We start from the raw sequence: 17,544 nt of genomic DNA, 5'->3' as shown, positions 1-17,544 counted from the left end.
CAATTCTTTTTGTTGTAGGACATACAATACCTCTCAGAGTACAGCCTCAGGAGCGTGGGAGGCGGTGAGAACAGCACCGGGGCTGGTTTGGGACTTGATACATTTCAACTGCAACAACGCTGGTTTAAATACATGTCAAACAGCTGCTGCAGCTTTTCTCATCGAGAACCTTGATTCAACCCTGGATCGCTGTATTTGACATAGATGATTTTGCTATGGGGTGAGGTGAAGAGTCCTGCCTGTCCAGGCTGTGATGAAGAAAGCAGTATCACAGCAGGGCAGCTGGCTCCTTCGTCTCTCTGTATTAAAAGTTATATGGAGCTTTCCTGAGGCTCCACATTTGTCCTCCGAATTGTCACAAAAAAAGCTTTAAATATGCTTTGACAGGCCAAGGCAATATCCACTGGGCATGAGGAATTTGCCTGTTGAGAAGGAGACATAGGGATGAGAAACCATCATGGAGATATTTTCTGAAAAGAAAGTGACTGTGATGCTTTCTCCAGACAAGAGAGTTGTTAAGTGTCAGCTGGAGAAGCAGCTTAGAGGCAACGTGGTGGGTGCAAGTGCTGAGACTCTCCTCAGACCAGTACGGCAACAGTTCAGGCCCCTCAGGCACGAAGTCTGCATCTGTGGGGCCTCAGGCAACCACAAGCTCTCCGTTCGTGATCCAGAAGACAATTACGTGAACAGTAGTGCAGCCTGGGAGGGAAAACAAGGCTCCCTAGGCCAAAAGACTGGTTGCCAAATTGCCCAGACATTCACTGGGTACAACGTTGTATAGCTTTGAGGGTGGGGAAGGAATTCAAGGACGAGCAGAAAGATTTACTGCAGGAGGCTGTATGTGAGAACTATAGTTACTGTTGGGTTTTTAGTCTGCTTTGTCTACTGTCATTGCGCGCTTTCCTCTCTGCTCTCGGTAATTATACTAATAGTATTGATTTAATCCTTTCAGTCTTCAAAGAGCTGTTTGAATAATAATGAGATAATCCTCCTGACCCCTGGAGAGAAAGATAAGCATTATTAAAAATAAACAGTCCTTCTCCAGAAAAGACAGATTTGGGAGCAACACTGAGGGGAAGGGGAATTTCATGCCTGAAATTCCGGCACGTCATTAGCTCACGCTCTGTTTGGAAGATAGCTGTTGATAAGGGAGGAGGAGTAGAGTGAAGAGGAGGATGGCGAAGCAGCAGGCTAGGTAGAGGCCAAGCCTCAGTGGTACCTTCACCGTCCCAGGCAGCAGTTCACTTGGGGGCTGTGCCACTGGACGGCTCAGGGGATTTTCAGGATTTTCTTACTCTTGCCGTCACGTCTACTCTCCTTCTCCTGTTTTAGTGCCTCTTGGTTTTGTCTTGCCTGAAAGTGTATCGTGTGTGTTTGCTGCTGAGACCGTATGTTTTTACGGGTTCTGGCACGCAGATGCCTTGATGCTGATGAAAATTTGACATCCAGTTGTGGTGTTGGCGTTTCATAGACAGGTTTTCTCACTGTGATGCTACTGCGATCTTTGGCTTCCCAGCTGGATGCCAAGGTGGGTTATTACAAGGTGGTTTGTTGTATCAGCACTGTTCTGTTCTCCCAGTTCTTCCCACCCGGGGTGATTTTGCTCAAGGTTGAAAAGATAAAGCATAAGAAGCAGGGTAAAGAAATATTGGATGCTTATGCTCTCACCTAAAGCTCAGATCCCTAGTGAGTCGGGCCATTTGTCAGTAGCTTCTTGTTTTATAACTGTTTTATGTTGTGACACAATTATCTCAGCATCAGGCCAGTTCTTTATTCGCTTTACACCGACGTTTCTTCAGCGTCTCTAGTGATGCGGTGTCAGCTAGCACCAGAGGAGGTATGATCAAGGGTATTTATGCAGTGGGGAGCGAATGTTTTTTCTGCATGCAGAAGTTAGAAGTTACATACACGTGTAATTACTTAGAGGGCACTGAAGGCAATCTCTTATGAATTCAATATACAAAGACACGCACTACGTAAAACACGAACTCAAATCTGTTTTGGCCTGGCTATGCAGTCTTACAGACCTCTGTGGTATGGAAAGGTATTCTCATTCCTAGTGTACAGTTGGAGGATCTCAGCTCTCTAGTGATTCGTTTGATGTATCTCACGTACGCAGGAATATGAGTATTGATCTGGGCCATTAAAACATATCATACTTCTATTATTTTACAAGCAGTAACTGCATACAAGGACAACATAATAAATTGTAGAATGTATTCCAGTTCATAAAATTCACCAGTCTATTGCTCTGCCCAGGGTGACTATTAACAGTTACAGTCACTCCTGTGGAAAGCTGAGGAGCTGTGTATGACTAATAATGCATATACCATACAAAGTGTGTCTTCTCAGCAGACCCTTGCAGCAAATTCAGTGAGGAACCAAATTTCCCTGATTCCCTTCCCTTCCTTTCTTCACTTTCCACTATTAAACTCTGTCTTGAATGGGGTTTGTTATGACTAATGACATTTCAGTCATTGATTATTATAGCAATATAATGAATCCAGCCAACAGGATTTTATAGTGTATACATCTGCAGTGTGAGAGTGTAATTATCTGCTGACTTTCCAGAAATCACTGGCAATATGACTAATGTTAAAAGCGTTTTTATATCTTTCTTTCGCCTCGTTTTAATATAAACCCTCTGTGGAATGTGAGGCTCTGGTAATGACTCACTGGGCAGTGAGGCAGCAATCTCAGACACTGTAACGTGATGCAGAAAAGGTCATACACTTACTTTCATAACAGGATTATTCATTCATTCATTAAAAATTAAACCCATGTGGGAGCATGGGATGCATTCAAGTTGGCAAGTATTGGTGAATACTTTCTTGTAGTTTAAGTCCTGATCAGTTTGTGTAAGATGAAGTGACTCCAAATGAAGTCTTGTCTTATTTGGTGGCCTTTACACCTGAAGGTAGTTAATTCTTCGTGTTGAAGACAAGTGCCATGAGGAGGCACGTGGTGTTTCAGAACCATGGCTGTATCTTAATGGAGTGATGGTCGCGGTTGTTTGGTTTTTAAGTCTTGGCAATGAGCTTATATTTAAAAGAAAAGCATGGAGCTCTATATTATTTATCTCTCTTTACCTAAAAGTTGCTGGTTTTCTAATTGTACTGTTAAGTTTTGGGTTTTTTTTTAAGTGGAGTCATGCAGAAAAACCAATATACTCCAAAGTCTTGTGACATAGCTACCTATTTCGGCCTGATAGCATTACTGCGGGTTTTTTTCATTGATGTCCCATGCTGGAATGCAGCTAGGAAAGGACCGGTTAGTCAGAGCTGAATGTGGTACTACAGAATTAAGTTAAACCAGCTGTAACAGGGTACGCAGGGAGGCCTGTCTAATCTAGTGTATGGCTCCCTTGGCCAGGATCAGATGCCTGTGAAAGAATCTAAAAATAGGGTGAGCATATAGTGGCAGATCATGACTCACGGTTGTCTTGAGTCAGAGGTGATATTTTTTGAGGTTAACAGCCTTCAGCAGATTCCTCCTTTTGTGAATTTGCTTAATCACACTAGGACTTAGGGCTTCTGACATCCAGCGCAACGTGAGGCGGGGAGTTTCACAGTCTGACGAAACAGCGTACGAAGAATTCTCTCCTATTGCTGATTCCGAATCTGTTGTTTGATAACTTAATTTGCTGCCACATACTTCTTTTAGTTAAAAAGAGGGGAGAGTGTTTTCCTTTTCACTTCTCAGTATGCCACTCGTTTTATGGCTGTCCAGCATATTTCCACTCAGACAGCTCCCTTCTAGGCTAAAAAAAAAAATTCCTTGTCCGTCAGTTGTTTCACGTAAGGAATCTGTATGTGCTTTGGAGCCTTCTTACTGCCCTTTTCTGTAACTTTTCTAGTTGTGAGATGTTAAGATGAGAACCAGATCTACATGTAATGTTCATAAAGCGGTTGTGCCCTGAATTTATACAGTGATATAATTAGTCTTCCCATTTCTATAACTTTACTAATAATTGGCAACTTTGGATTTAGTTTTTTCCTCCCCATAATAATAACTCTCTCCCAGTCCCACATTGTTTCGAATGTTATTGACCCAATTTTTATATTTGTTGATGTAGGAATACACAAGTGACATGATAAACTTCGAAGTAATGGCATCAGTTACTGTAAAATTTTGCAAATGTAGCAGAGTCATATTTGAGGCCATAACCTTGACGAGCATCAGAAAGAATTTAGAGCCTATTTACAGTTCAATGTTCGAACTGATTTCTGTTCTTCACAAGCCTGGGTAGCAACTAGGGTTGGTTTTATAATCTAAATGTAGATAGAGCTGCATTGTACTTGCACATCAGCAGACATACAAGATTTCTATGTTTACTTCTCTTTAATTGCAGGTATTTATGAGCCGCCATTTCTTGTATTATTGTGGTGAACCTACTCTGGATGTGAAGATTGCCTTTTGTCAGGTGTGTGTTCCTTACAGGTAAAACAAGGTACAGTATATACTTGTACTTCATTTTTGCAGTTCATATGCCATAATAAAAGAAAAAATAGAAGTGAATTTCAGCAGCTTACTGAGAGTAACTGGTTATAAGAGTAAATGTAAATATAAAAAATGGAAGAATGCATCACAAAAATTACTTTCCTATTTATTTTGAAGCTTATTTTGTAGTTTGCTCTTAATGATTTTTAATTTTGTTTTGGTAAAACGTCAATTAATGTTGTGAGATAATTTTTTTTAGGTAACAATAATATCAGAGTTTGCAAACAGAAAAAAATATTGGCTGTATTTCCAATAAACTTAATGATGAATCAAAGAACATAACTGTACGTACACAGATGGTCTCACGGAAATACGCAAATTAAAACTATTTTATCTTAGCCTCTGTTTTTGTGAGACAGCCTTTTTACGTTGTAGCCTGTGACTGCAATCTTCTGTCCCTTAGTCTACCTTTACTAGAAGTGAAGGGAGGGTAATGAAAATTGTGGGGTTTGTCTCCTCTCCAGTTGAACACCACGATCTATGCAGGTTCTGGAGTCATGAGACTGCACTGTAGCCAATTCTGTATTTCTAAATTACCCTTGAAATTGTTTGATCACAATGCTTGGAAGTCTAGAAGGCTGAAACGAATTTTGTGATATGAAGAAAAAAGCGTACTGATTTGTCCAGTTTTTGGTTCTCTTGGTTAGATTAAGTCAGTTAACATATGTCACAAATCTGTGTGCATGTTTTTCCATCATGAATGAAAGATGCCTTTTTTTGTACACTTCTGAACAGCGTTTTGTGTTTGAATTGTGTCTCTTCATAGTTTTTTTGGTGAGATGGGACACCAGTAATCTAACTAGCTGGAGGGACATTAGGGACATTCTTCATTTTTTGAGGGGTGAGAACAATGCTGCATTCTTAGAAACAGAATTATGGTAAACACAGGGGTGTTTTTTTTCCCTTTATATTACTTATGGGGTCCAAGTAAGTGAAAGTACAATTCTAAAAAAGAAAGGGCCATTACTTGTATGTAAGCATTTAACACAAAGCAGTGACGGCTGTTGGGGGGTTTGATTTCTGTGTTTTAACTCAGGAGTACTAAATATTTGTTCTGCTGAGAAGGTTGGCCCTGCACTTAGTAAATCATCAGCTCTAGGATGGATCTTGGCTATTCAGTTTGATTATCTGTTTAACTGTCTCCTCAATCCTTCTTTATCTCCTGTTCTTCATGTGCATATGTTTACCTAACTGGCTTAATTCTTTCACTGTTTTTGCGAGAAGAAAGGATTTTGTCAAACGTAGTATTTTCGTAATTTTTTTGTCAGAGTTCACTAGCAAAAAAAAAAAATTTCAAAAAAAATTCGCAAGAATTGCAAAAAAGGGGTTTTCCTCATATTGTATGAAAAAGACTTTATCGATGAGAAAGTTACTTTTACGGTGCAGAATACAGTTTTTCGCATAGCTCTGCTTTTACATGTGCAGAGGAAAGGTACGCTTAATCACTTCCTTTAATTTTCAGTGCTCCTTTAGTCTTGGTATCCATCAGTGCGTGACCATGTATAGCCAATGCTTTCTGTCACTGCACTCGGGGTTCTTGATTTAGTGGAAACATGCTGCTGTAATTACTCCTTTGCTGTTACCCTAACTGAATAAAAGGTGTTCAGAGGCACGTACAGAACCAAACGTATTTATGATGTTTTTGTTAAAGTATATATGATGAAATCAACAGCGTTTTGGATGCATTTTTATCCCTGAATGAAACTGATTGATGTTTAATGCCTACAGCAGTTACCCAAAGAGGAGTCTTCCAATAAATACATACAAGAGATACTATCCTGACATTGCAGGAAACAGGATTCTATCTTTCAAGCACTTACCACACAAATACCTTTTCAAGGTCTTCAGATCTTCAGATTTAATCTCCTGAGGATAAAAGATGGTTCAGGCTTCATGTTAATTTATTCTCTCCATAAAGATAGGCCCTGATCCAAATAACAGTTGAGCACATAGTTAGCATTAAGTACAAGAACAGTCTCTAAATTAAGTGTTTTGTTGCATTAAGACCTTAGCTGTCATGGATGCTCTTCAGTTGTATTGCACAGGGTGTGACGTGGGTTATATCTGTATCCTGGTAATACTTGGTCCAAACATCCAGATCTTTATTTAGAGACTATTCAACAGTCTCCAGGTAGTAATATTGTTTGTTCCGTGCTTATTCAAAATGCTAATGTGGAATTCAAATGCCCCATGATTTACTAGCAATTCTTCTGCTCTGAGTGTAAAGTTTGTTTGTACCTTTGGGAAACTTTTATCTGCTGAATCAGTAAATCGAAGACGTTCAGGAACTACTGTTAACAACAGATGATGACATGACAGCAGAATGGTTATCATCAGCAAGAGATGGATACTGCCACTCAACTCTTGAGGTGTCTACGGCTGACAAGGATCCCAGCAGCATCTGGACAAGAGACCCCAAAAATGTAGTTTCCAGTGAACATAATTGAGCTCAATTTTTTCATGTGGTTCAACAAATGCAAAAATTATTTCTGCTATGTAAGCATGCAGCAGATACCAGAAAAAGTCAGTGTGGTATATAGTTCGATCCTGCCCTATTGACCTGTTAAGATGAGAGCCTCTAGTGTTGGTGTCCTAGAATATACGATTTATCCAACGGACTACTGCAATTTTGTGACTTGTGTTTACCACATAGAATAGAAGTCCTGGTCCCATTTGGAATTTGTGCATCCCTGTGGACTTTCTACAAAATACAGAGTTGTGCTGAAGTGTCTTTTATAAAGGTACAATATTGAAGAGTACTCCAATGATTGTTAGTACTGTGGATGTATTTTTTTTGTTACGAATATTTTGTGGCGATTTCTCTCTCACGGCCTAAAAGAGGTGTAGCTTTATGTGCTACGAAAGAAAGTGACATACACCTAATTATAGGCTGTTCCTCTTGACACAGAGCTTATGTCATTGAGCATACTAGTTTTATATGATGAAATGTTACTAGTTTTATATGATGAAATGTTACTAGTTTTATATGATGAAATGTTACTAGTTTTATATGATGAAATGTTACTAGTTTTATATGATGAAATGTTACTAGTTTTATATGATGAAATGTTACTAGTTTTATATGATGAAATGTTACTAGTTTTATATGATGAAATGTTACTAGTTTTATATGATGAAATGATACTAGTTTTATATGATGAAATGATACTAGTTTTATATGATGAAATGATACTAGTTTTATATGATGAAATGATACTAGTTTTATATGATGAAATGCTAATTCAGCAGGAGTAGAATCCTAAGGATTTCCAGCTTAAGGAAAAAAGAAAAGCCCTTCCTGAGAAATACTCTGTAGCGTAAGTAGGGTAAATGTGCCTTTTCCCCCACTCCCTGTTTGCAGTGTAAAAATACCTAAGTCTGGCATTACTGTACGTTGCTACCTAAATCATATTCTGAAACAGCCCTCTTAAGGCTGAGGGAAAGGACATCCCCTTTTCTATCATAATAGAGAGGTAGGACAAGAAGATTTCTTTTAGGTTTTTAGAATTTCATTAGACTTTTGTAGGGCTGGTGTCACCAACAAGCTTTATCTGTAGTACCTTACACATTCTTATTGAAGTACAGCGTAATGCAGAGTAGTATATTCTGAGTAGAACAGGGCACTGAAGTTCAAGTGCTGAATAATAGCTAACAATGTCTAAAGGATACTGACTGCTTCATCTGTGTTTTCCTTCATTTAGTTTTTCAACATTTTGTTTTAATCAGCATCAAGACGTGTATAGCCTGTTGGAATTTTCAAGTTTTCTGAACTGTAACTGTACAGGATACCTTTATTTAAAATACAGTTCTATGATTATTTTTTTACTTGGAGCCATAGTCCTGAATTTTCTTGTCTTTGAAAAACATATCTTTGTTATTAGAATTTGTATGTCACGGTATTTCCATAGTGCTGCAACAACTAATTTTTTCAACAGAAAAGCAGGACATGGGATTGCTGAGACGAGATATCGAGGACCTGGCCATGCACGTTAAGAAAATGTTTAACCTGAATCAGGAATGTAAATTCACATGCTAATTCTTTGGTATGGCATCACCACTGGTCTTTATTGCCCAGTTTGAAAAAATTAAGATAGATAAAATCCTAGATAGAGTATGTCAGCGTTTTTGCATACCGAAGTTGGAATTGGTGCTGTACTGATGCCACCAAAAGAAAACCTTAGAATGAAGTTTTCGTTTGCATGTTGAGGGTGTTTTTGCAAACTCTTACTCAATTTGTGCTTTAAAAAAAAAACCCAAACAGAAAGATTTTAAAAGTTTTAATTTCTCTCTAGGCATCTTTTTTCCCCTGTATTCTGCTGACTTGCTCTATTTCCACAGTCACGCTTACCTGTCTTGAGCAAAACGTGTATAGACTTCCTAGATGCGGTATTGGATCAACGACCATTTAAATATCACATGATTTTAGAAAACTTTTAATTTTACATACGGAAAAGACGAGCTGTATTAATTGCATTGCTCTCCATTGATTGATTGATTCATCTGATCTGTTTTTTAATTTTATCTTAACTTTGATAAACCACTTTAATTACAACTTAGGCTTTAATCAGATTGGATGGAGTCACTACTTTGACCGTTAAAGAAACTGTCTTGATGCACAATGTCCTATAATTATGCCGTCTATCCAATGGGAGATTAATTGGTATTCATAAGCCATCAATGAGCAGTGACCTGTATCTTAGATTTCTAGGGCTAAAGTGATACTTCATAGTATCAAGAGCTGTCTGTTTCTAACAAAAGGTGTGATTAATTATTCAGCTCCTTATAGTCTTTACGTACAAAAGGGAGAAGCTTTTCCTTTGCTATTGTCTTCAGAGCGAATACTGTAATTATATAATTATATTGAGAAACTTAATTTTTTGAATACTTCATCTGTCCTGTTGTTATGTGCTGCTGCTTTACTCTTCTTTTTAAAGGAAGCCGTGATGTGCATTGGGGCATAGCATTTTGTCTAGTCAGGCTTCTTGTTGCCCTGCTTGCGTACTAGAAGAAAGCTTCTTAAACAATACCCAGTATTTCAATGCGATTCCAGTTTCCTGAGAAGTGTAAACCATTTGAAATATACTGTATTATCAATACAAGCTGTTAATCCCATCTTGGCTCTCCTATGCTCTTAACGCACTGTGCTCCTATGTTCCCTTCACTGCTGTTGATAAATCGAGCGTACCTCTCATTTCTTAGCGTTGCGATGTTTTGGCGAACTTTTAGTGATCCCGTTTCTCTTTCCTAATCTTAATTGTATCTTTCTTCTTCTCATGTTATTGCTTCTTTTTCAAATTTACAGCCTCAGAACGAACTGATTAATACAAGCTGCAGTGTTTCCTCTTTTCTTATTTCTCCTGCGAGTTGGATGTGGCTGCTGCCATCGCTTTCCATTGTCTTGGACACAGTTCCACAGTGTGTCTTTGCTAGCTTCCTATCTCTGGAGCTGTGCCTCAATGAAATGTTTCCAAACATTGTTACCTTACCCATTTCTCACCTACTCTTAAATCTTTCTTCCCTGTATTTTTGGCTACATTTTCCATTTGGATCACTGATTAAGTTTCTGTCCATAAAGAAACCTCACTCTCAAGGAATTTTTTATCTTGGTGTTTCTTGATCAGTCTTCTCATCCTTACCTTCTTTGGTACGATGACCAGGGTTGGATGCTACTTGTGTGTCAGTGTTGAATTCTTCAGGCATCAGGGGAATGAGGAATCATTTTGGACTAGCTGTTTTGTTGTGCAGATATTCGTATATTGCTCATCTCATAGAAGTGTGACCCGGAATGAAGGAGACATCTTTGGGTCACGGGGACTTCTGACCAACACGTGACACCACAGTTACAAATGAACTACAAAAATTTTGTGCCTGTAAGAAAGAAGCAATTAAAAGTAGTTATAGCTCAGTGAACATGTGGAGGAAAAGTGAAGAATATGTAAATAGTGCTTTGCTCTCTGTTTTGAGTAGATACCGATGAAAAGGAAACAGACGGCAGTCCTGCTGCTTCTTGGGTAATCGGAACTAGGTAAGAGCCAGTGCTGAAGGTGCTGGGATTTTGGTATTTCAGTTAGAAGAGGTTAAACAAGGACAGTGTGTTTAAACAAACAAACAAAACCCAAACAAAACAAAACAGAAAAAAACCCAGAAAACAAAAACCCCCCAAACCCCCCAACCAGCACTTAGGAATATTATACTCCATCTAATAAGATGGTTTAATGTGAGTGTTTTAATGTGATGTTTTAAAATAGAGTGAACAAAGCAAATATAGTAAAAAGATCAATGATTAATCGATCAAGGCTGAGTTGTTTGCAAGGGTCGGTTGGCTACTTGAAAGGCTGACTTCGTAAAGGAGGGTAGATTGCGTCTGGGGGTTAGGAGAAGACTGCTGGAGAGAGATTAAAAGAAGGTAGAGAATTAATCTGTTAAAAATCCCACTCAAAACACACTAAAATCAGGAAGACTGGGTGATTAATACAATCCTTACAGGATGGGAATGAGATGGAAGAATGGGGAACTGTGGTGTGATGTGGCTGATAAGATAAAAATCTGTAATACTACACCCAAACACACACAAACAAGATGAAAACCCTGTTTTTTCTGGTGGCAGATTTGATCACTATCTATGGACTTTGGAGTTCAGGGAGAGCCAGAATAAGTGAGAAGCCTGGCTTTATAGTGAGAAAAATAGATAATATTTCTGCCCTAAATGTGGCATATAGAGAATACACAACGAAAAATAATTTAGTAGGCTTTTCCATGCAAAGATACTTTGTATTTCTCAAGCGGCGGCTTTTGTGGCTATCCAAATTTACACAGCAAAACCTGTGACCGTTAAATCCAAAGCCGGGGGTTCAGTAAACGTCTGTTCACCCCAGAATTCTGGCACTTGAATCTTCTGAGAAAATTACAGCTGTGCAAGTGGGAGGATAGCTGTTAGATTAATAGCGCTGTTGACTTAGCAGATGCACACAGGTGAGCAGGGCTTGCCTGTACGTACATTTTCGGAGCTGGCAAGGAGACTCTGGGGATTTTACCGTGCTTCACAATTTCAGTTTGTATAATCTCAGCATCTGACTTTTAAGGTCAAATTGTAGCTTTAAGTTACTATCCTTTTCAGATCCTGAGGTAAATGAAGGCATCCGCCTCTGAAACGTGCTGTCCTCCGTACCAGTCCCTTTGTCTGAGATGGGGTGGAGAGGGTGGGGGTCCCTGGGGAGCCATCGTGACTGCTAGCTCGGAACATCCTCTCTTCTGCATCCTGCTCGGCTTGGGGCGCTGTGCCACCTGCAAATTGGGAGTCAGCCTTTCAGTCTTCCATTGAATTCTTTTCCTCACCTGCGTTCACACATGTGGAGTCATTTAGTCGTTTCCAGTAGCCTTCAATCATAGCACCCTTAGAAGTTGATGAGTTCCTGTGGGTATTTCTGTCTGCGGACAGGGAAGGATACTAATATTGAGGTGAAGTTTCCCCTCAGCTGATGCCTGCTAACAGACACGGTGACAGCACTCATTGTCCTGGAAATGCAAAGGAAGCAATTTAGCTTAAACTGCTGTTAGCGTGGTTTGTATTTATGAAAGCTCAGATGTATGAGATACTGAGCTGTAAGAAATTGTGGTATTTTAGGCTCATCAATAATAGCAGGAATGGTGTTCAGAAACAAAGGTCTGTCAGTGAAATATAACTAATATACTACTTTTGTGGGGAGAAATGGACAAATAAAATGGGATATCAGGAAACAACTCACCTCATAACACAGAAAATAACATCATTTTGTTTCTGTTGTGCTTTTTAACCCTCTCTTTTGCTTTCTCTGCTGTGAAACAAAAAAGAATACATCTTGTAGTTGTGTGTGAGGCAGTAAGTTGTTTGAGTTTCACTGAATTTTTCAATACTTGTTCTTTGAAAGCAAAATAGATGTTCTCTAAGCATTTAGTAATGGTGAGAGTATCTTTTCCTTTCATCTCAAACGCTTGAGTCTTGACAGTTCCTTTTCTTTCCTTCTCCCCGATTATTGGGATATTAAACAATCATTGTTGCAGATATGACTATGCGTTTAAGTCACCCAACAAGGATAGCTATGTTTTCAGGTCTGAAAAACTTTTACTTCTCCCACTCTTAAATTTCTCAGTACGGAGGAAAGAGAATGGCATTAGGTGTGCGTGTTACAAGTTTTCCATTAGATACTGGAGAGGGAGAATAATGATGTGTGCATTCTTGTACATGTGAAATGAAAGTTAAGTTCCGGTCAATGTTGAAGCAATGTAATTTCATTGTCCAAATATTTATGGAAACCAAGAACAAATGGCACTCCAATGCATGCTTGGTCTCTGAGGAATAATCTTTGATGTTACGCAGGGGTCTGAGAAACTAGATTTGTTTTGTTCAAAGCGAGAAGGATGGAGAAAATCGTTTTTGTTTCACACCGGCCATGTTTACTATTACTTTGGGGTCCCAGTACTGTAACTTGCCCAAGTTCATTTGAAGTTCACCTTTCTTAACTCAGTGAAATTCACTTTTCTGTACGAGACCTGTGTATCTTTACTGTGATATCCTAAGAAGTAAACCTGATCGCCATGTGTATGTATACTCTCCCTTTCCCCAGCTAATTCTTAATGAAGTGCTAATTCCTAGTTTCTTAAGACATCCGGATCAATCACACTTGAAAGAAGTTTTTGGTTTAGGTGTGTATACGGAAGGTTGCATACTGGAAATCCCTAGCCCTGTGTTCCTTTCTGCTGTCAGATAATCAAAGCTTTAACTTAAGCTGCCAGTACAGAACTTGTAAGCATTATGCAGTAAAACTCGAAGCTGAAATAGCTTACATGGTGTAGAGGGGTGGTGGAGAAAGGGGAGAAAAACTGCTATACCAACACCCAGGCTTTTGGAAGGGGTTTGAGTGAGCGCTGGGAATGTAATGGACCGAGACCAAAATGTGGTGGTTAGGTTTCTTTAAGATCAGCAATGTGGATTTGAAGACTTTGAGAAGAACCTCTTAATCGGGGTTTGAAACTAAAACTAACGTTGATGTGCTCTATTAAGAGTATGAATTTCCTTGCTAATCAGAAAAGCTCTTTTAGCTTAATTTCAGAGTGAAACAAAACTGCCATTTCCTTGTCCTCATTTAGGAAGTGCCTGTTGTATTAACTTGGAGATGGTTCATGATTTGATTACGTGTCATCTTGGTTTGGGAGTTAATGTGATTAATCCAATAACGTTGTTAATACATTGATTTAGGCATTTGATTTAAATTACAGTCATGCCAAGGGTAGTTATATCATTCATCTCCTGGTTCTTATAAAAGTAAGCAGTACTTTGGGCTTAAGCAGTAGGCTTACTGTGTTTTAATTTCGCGTATTTAGGCTTTGGTAAAAATTGGCAAATGAAGAGAGTAGGATTTGCTGTATTTTTTTTAGCAGTGTGGGTTTAAAGGGAGGAGGCAAATTAGTAGATAACCTGGAGACTGTTTGGCCTGTCCACAAAGCTGAAGTGTTTGTCGCTCAGAGGAGGCATTCTGGCGTGGAGTGAACTTCAAACTAAATCGGCCTGTCTTGAACTTCATAAGTAATTCTTGGTGTTGATATTTTCTATCAAAGCTCCTTATAGCTCACAGATTTTTAAGTAGGCAGACTTTAAGAAAAAAAGAAGAAAAATTCCATGAAAAATAAAACAGTCTTTACCTTTCCTACTCGCACACAGGTTTGTGTGGGTTTGCGGATTGTGGTAGGAACGGTCTGTGTTACGCAGAGGAGTGCTGCTCGTGAGGACACTTGTGTTCTGACCAGGTCTTACCAGTTGTGGTCTTCTGCGTCCCGTTGATCAACATCACTTTAATTGCTGTTGAAATGACTGCAGTGATTGCATACATTAATTATCCATATAACTGAGGTACTACAGAGTGCTTCTTCTGAGCTGTTGTAATTGATTTTTAAGACATTCCCGGATTTAAAATGATAACCGGCTGGAGCTGCAGTCGTTGAGCAATCCCGCTGTAGGCAGTATGGGATTCCTGAGGCCAGCGGGTCACAGGGTCAGTCTAACTTGAAAGCAAGTAATTTTGATGCGCACAGGATGGATTCTAAACGTAGGGTGACGAAGTATCTTTTCCCACGTAGCTCTGTACCACACGATGAACTGTTGGATAGCTCGGGAGAGAGGATGCAAAGAAGTTATGGCAGGCCTGGCTCACCCAAGCCTTAACACAGTCATCTGGCTTGTTTAAAAAAGTTGCTGTATCTGTACTTACAGAGGAGCTGGCTACGAGTCAGGCTCGCTAAGGAATGCAATTTTTATGCTGACACTTTATATAACATTGGTTTCACAGTAACGGGTGTTAATGCTGAATATCGTCTGCATTGTTCTGATAATGACATCAGGAAAAAACCACACTGCAAATATGTTTGTCTAGCCGGAGGGAGCTGTGATTATTTCCTGTCTATCAGGAGCGTATTATCAAAATAAAGCCTCTCAATTCCAGGTCTGGTATGAATAGCTGAGCTAGCCAAATTTATGCATCTTCCTTCATGTAATGGAAGGGGGTTTAAGAATAAGGCTACACAGTGCAGGTCAGATGCAGCCTGTCTTTCTTCAGATGAGAAAAATTCAAACCTCTTTTGGAGGCATTTCACTCTCTGTAAGCTTGAATTTAGTGCTGTGTCAGTGTCCATAAATCTCTCACTTTCTGCGTTTGGAAAAAAAAAAAAAACAAGCCTTGCCCTGTGTCTAATTAACTAGTAGATGTAATGTTTCTAATTGCTCTTCTGAAATGAGATTTTCTGTTTGAATGAACAGCTACGTTCATGAAAACGTTTCAAAGTCTCTAAATGAGGTGGTTAGGATTAACCAATGCTGTCCAGTGACACAACGGACAGAAAAAAGTGTATTAATCGTCCAAAGGCATACCTGAGAATCCAAGTTCTCATTTTGTTAATGACCAGCTTCGTGGCACACTAGAATGATGTCCTTTTAAATTGAAAAAATAATATTCTCCAAAGCGACTTTACATTTTTTTCCCTGCTCCACCAAAATTCAACTTAGTAGTCTGTAGTGACATATAACGCAGTTGATTATTCAGATTTTTTTGGGAAAGCAATTTATAATAGAGCAAATAAGGAAAATTTAGAAGCTACATTTGTGAGCACTGAAAATAAATGCTCAGGCAGAGAGAAGCACGTCTGGGTTTTGCTTCTCCTTACAGAAGGCATTTGGACAAGTCTTAACTTCTGTAAGTGAATTGTCAACTAGTTGAGGACAGATCTGTTGTAATATGTTCAACTTCTGCATCCTGTGCTCAGCATCATGTAGTATAGAATCCTAAATTACAAACACTAAATTCTGATTTTTATCTCAAATTACTATATACTTTGCTCCATAGTCTTCGGGGAACTGAGAGCATGAGCAGTCATAAAATGGTTATAATGTAACTTCCTGCATAGTAATTCTACAAATTTGCGTGAGGTTACAGCTCCGTAGTGCTAGCTTCAGTGCAAGCATAAAAAGTTTACAGTAACTTGTCTTTGTGTCATGAAAATTAGCCTTTGCTTAGGACTAATGCATTTGTCAGGTCACGAGAGCAACTCTTCTGTCCATAGGAACCCAGAACTTGGGAAGGTCTCCTGAGCTACTGAATACTCTCCATGATACTGAGCCATGTCAGGTCACAGTTCGTCTCGTAAACTGCCCTGTTTCTTTTTTGCAACTCCTGTTGAAAGGTTCTCAAGGCCTTTATCATATGCTCAGGGAAAGCTTCAGTGCTCACGGGAATAGACTTTATTTGCTGTATCTGACCGATGATGAAGAGCCTAGTTCCTATGTCTCATGTCCCACTTGTACCCTGATGTAAGTCTTCTCATTTCAAAATAAGATATTTATTGCAAGGCAAATGAGGGCAGAATCAGCGTAAGCGCATAAGCCAGTAGTCACAAAGCAGCAGTAAAGGCAAGTAGAGACCGGTAGTTGAGAGTACCTGTGTCACAACATCAGCTGGAGAATTCACTAGCTTTCTTTAATCAGTGACTTTTTCTGGTTACTTCCTGGGTGAAAGGGTTTGGCAGTCTTAGAGAGCATTTGAGGGTTCATGTAGATCTATGACAATGAGCCTAAGATGACAAGGATTTATATTGGAAAATTAGGCTGACTGTGTTTTATCGGTATTCTGATGTTTTACCAGCCTTGGTTTCTGTGTTTTTTTTTTCCACTCCCTCCCCCCTTCCCTTCTTCTGTACAACAGGGATTTGGGAAACAAGTGGATGTGTCATACATTGCCAAACATTACAACATGAGCAAAAGCAAAGTTGACAACCAGTTCTACAGCGTGGAAGTAGGTGACTCAACCTTCACAGTTCTCAAACGCTACCAGAACTTGAAACCTATTGGCTCTGGGGCTCAGGGAATAGTTTGGTAAGTATCAGCAGTTTCTCTTATGCTTTTAAATAGGATTTGCCTTTTTTCATTTCTTCACAGTTTGCTAGCCACAGACATTGTCTAAAATTGCAAAAATCACAGTCAGGCAACAGACACCCTGAGGCAGAAGGAGCCTGGTGATTCGCTAATAAATTCCTGTGCTGGTGAGAATGATAGCACTGGGTTTGTTTCTCCACGTAGCAAAATGTAACTAGCAAGAAAGCGGGAGAAAGATCTTATCATAATTGACAACTGTGGCACTATTTCCAGAGGCGGTGCAAATAATATCCTGAGTAAACCCTGCAATTTTGGTCTTTGTACAGTAAAAGTCACTGAGAGCAATATAGAAACTTGTCACATCCCATAGCATTCTCAAGTATTCGGAACGGAAGCCTTTCGAATCGAGGTAATTGCTAATGTTTCCTTTATTTCTTAAGAGACCTTGCAGCGATGCGAACAAAAGACACAAATTCAGTAGCTCTCCTGAATAACACAAAAGGCTTATGGAATTCGAAATCATTACGTTCAAGAGTTGTGATATCCTGGTTGGCTTTTGCCTCTGCCTTTTTAGAGGTGGCTCTTAAGTTTCAGTGGCTTGTATTTAAATGTTTCTGTGCAGGCATTTGTTACCTGTTTAATTACAA

General features: G+C 39.3%; 1 protein-coding gene across 5 annotated transcripts in view; it reads left to right on the top strand.

Moving 5' to 3' along the window:
- The first annotated feature begins 4,351 nt into the window (after nucleotides 1-4,351).
- Nucleotides 4,352-17,544, top strand: part of MAPK10 (mitogen-activated protein kinase 10) — an 85,738-nt gene continuing 72,545 nt past the window's right edge. For 2 of the 5 annotated variants that reach the window (XM_059827002.1, XM_059827001.1), the window contains exon 1: nucleotides 16,776-16,897. In XM_059827002.1, coding sequence (XP_059682985.1) covers nucleotides 16,776-16,897 — 122 coding nt within the window. Of the gene's footprint in view, nucleotides 4,424-16,667; nucleotides 16,898-17,544 lie in introns of those variants that run through there. The other 3 variants (XM_059826998.1, XM_059827000.1, XM_059826999.1) reach the window with 3 other exon arrangements.

Source organism: Gavia stellata, chromosome 19 (genome assembly GCF_030936135.1).
Source record: "Gavia stellata isolate bGavSte3 chromosome 19, bGavSte3.hap2, whole genome shotgun sequence".
NCBI classification, from domain to species: Eukaryota; Metazoa; Chordata; class Aves; order Gaviiformes; family Gaviidae; genus Gavia; species Gavia stellata.
Note: the sequence above shows the minus strand (reverse complement) of the source record. Positions and strands in the feature narration are given on the sequence as shown.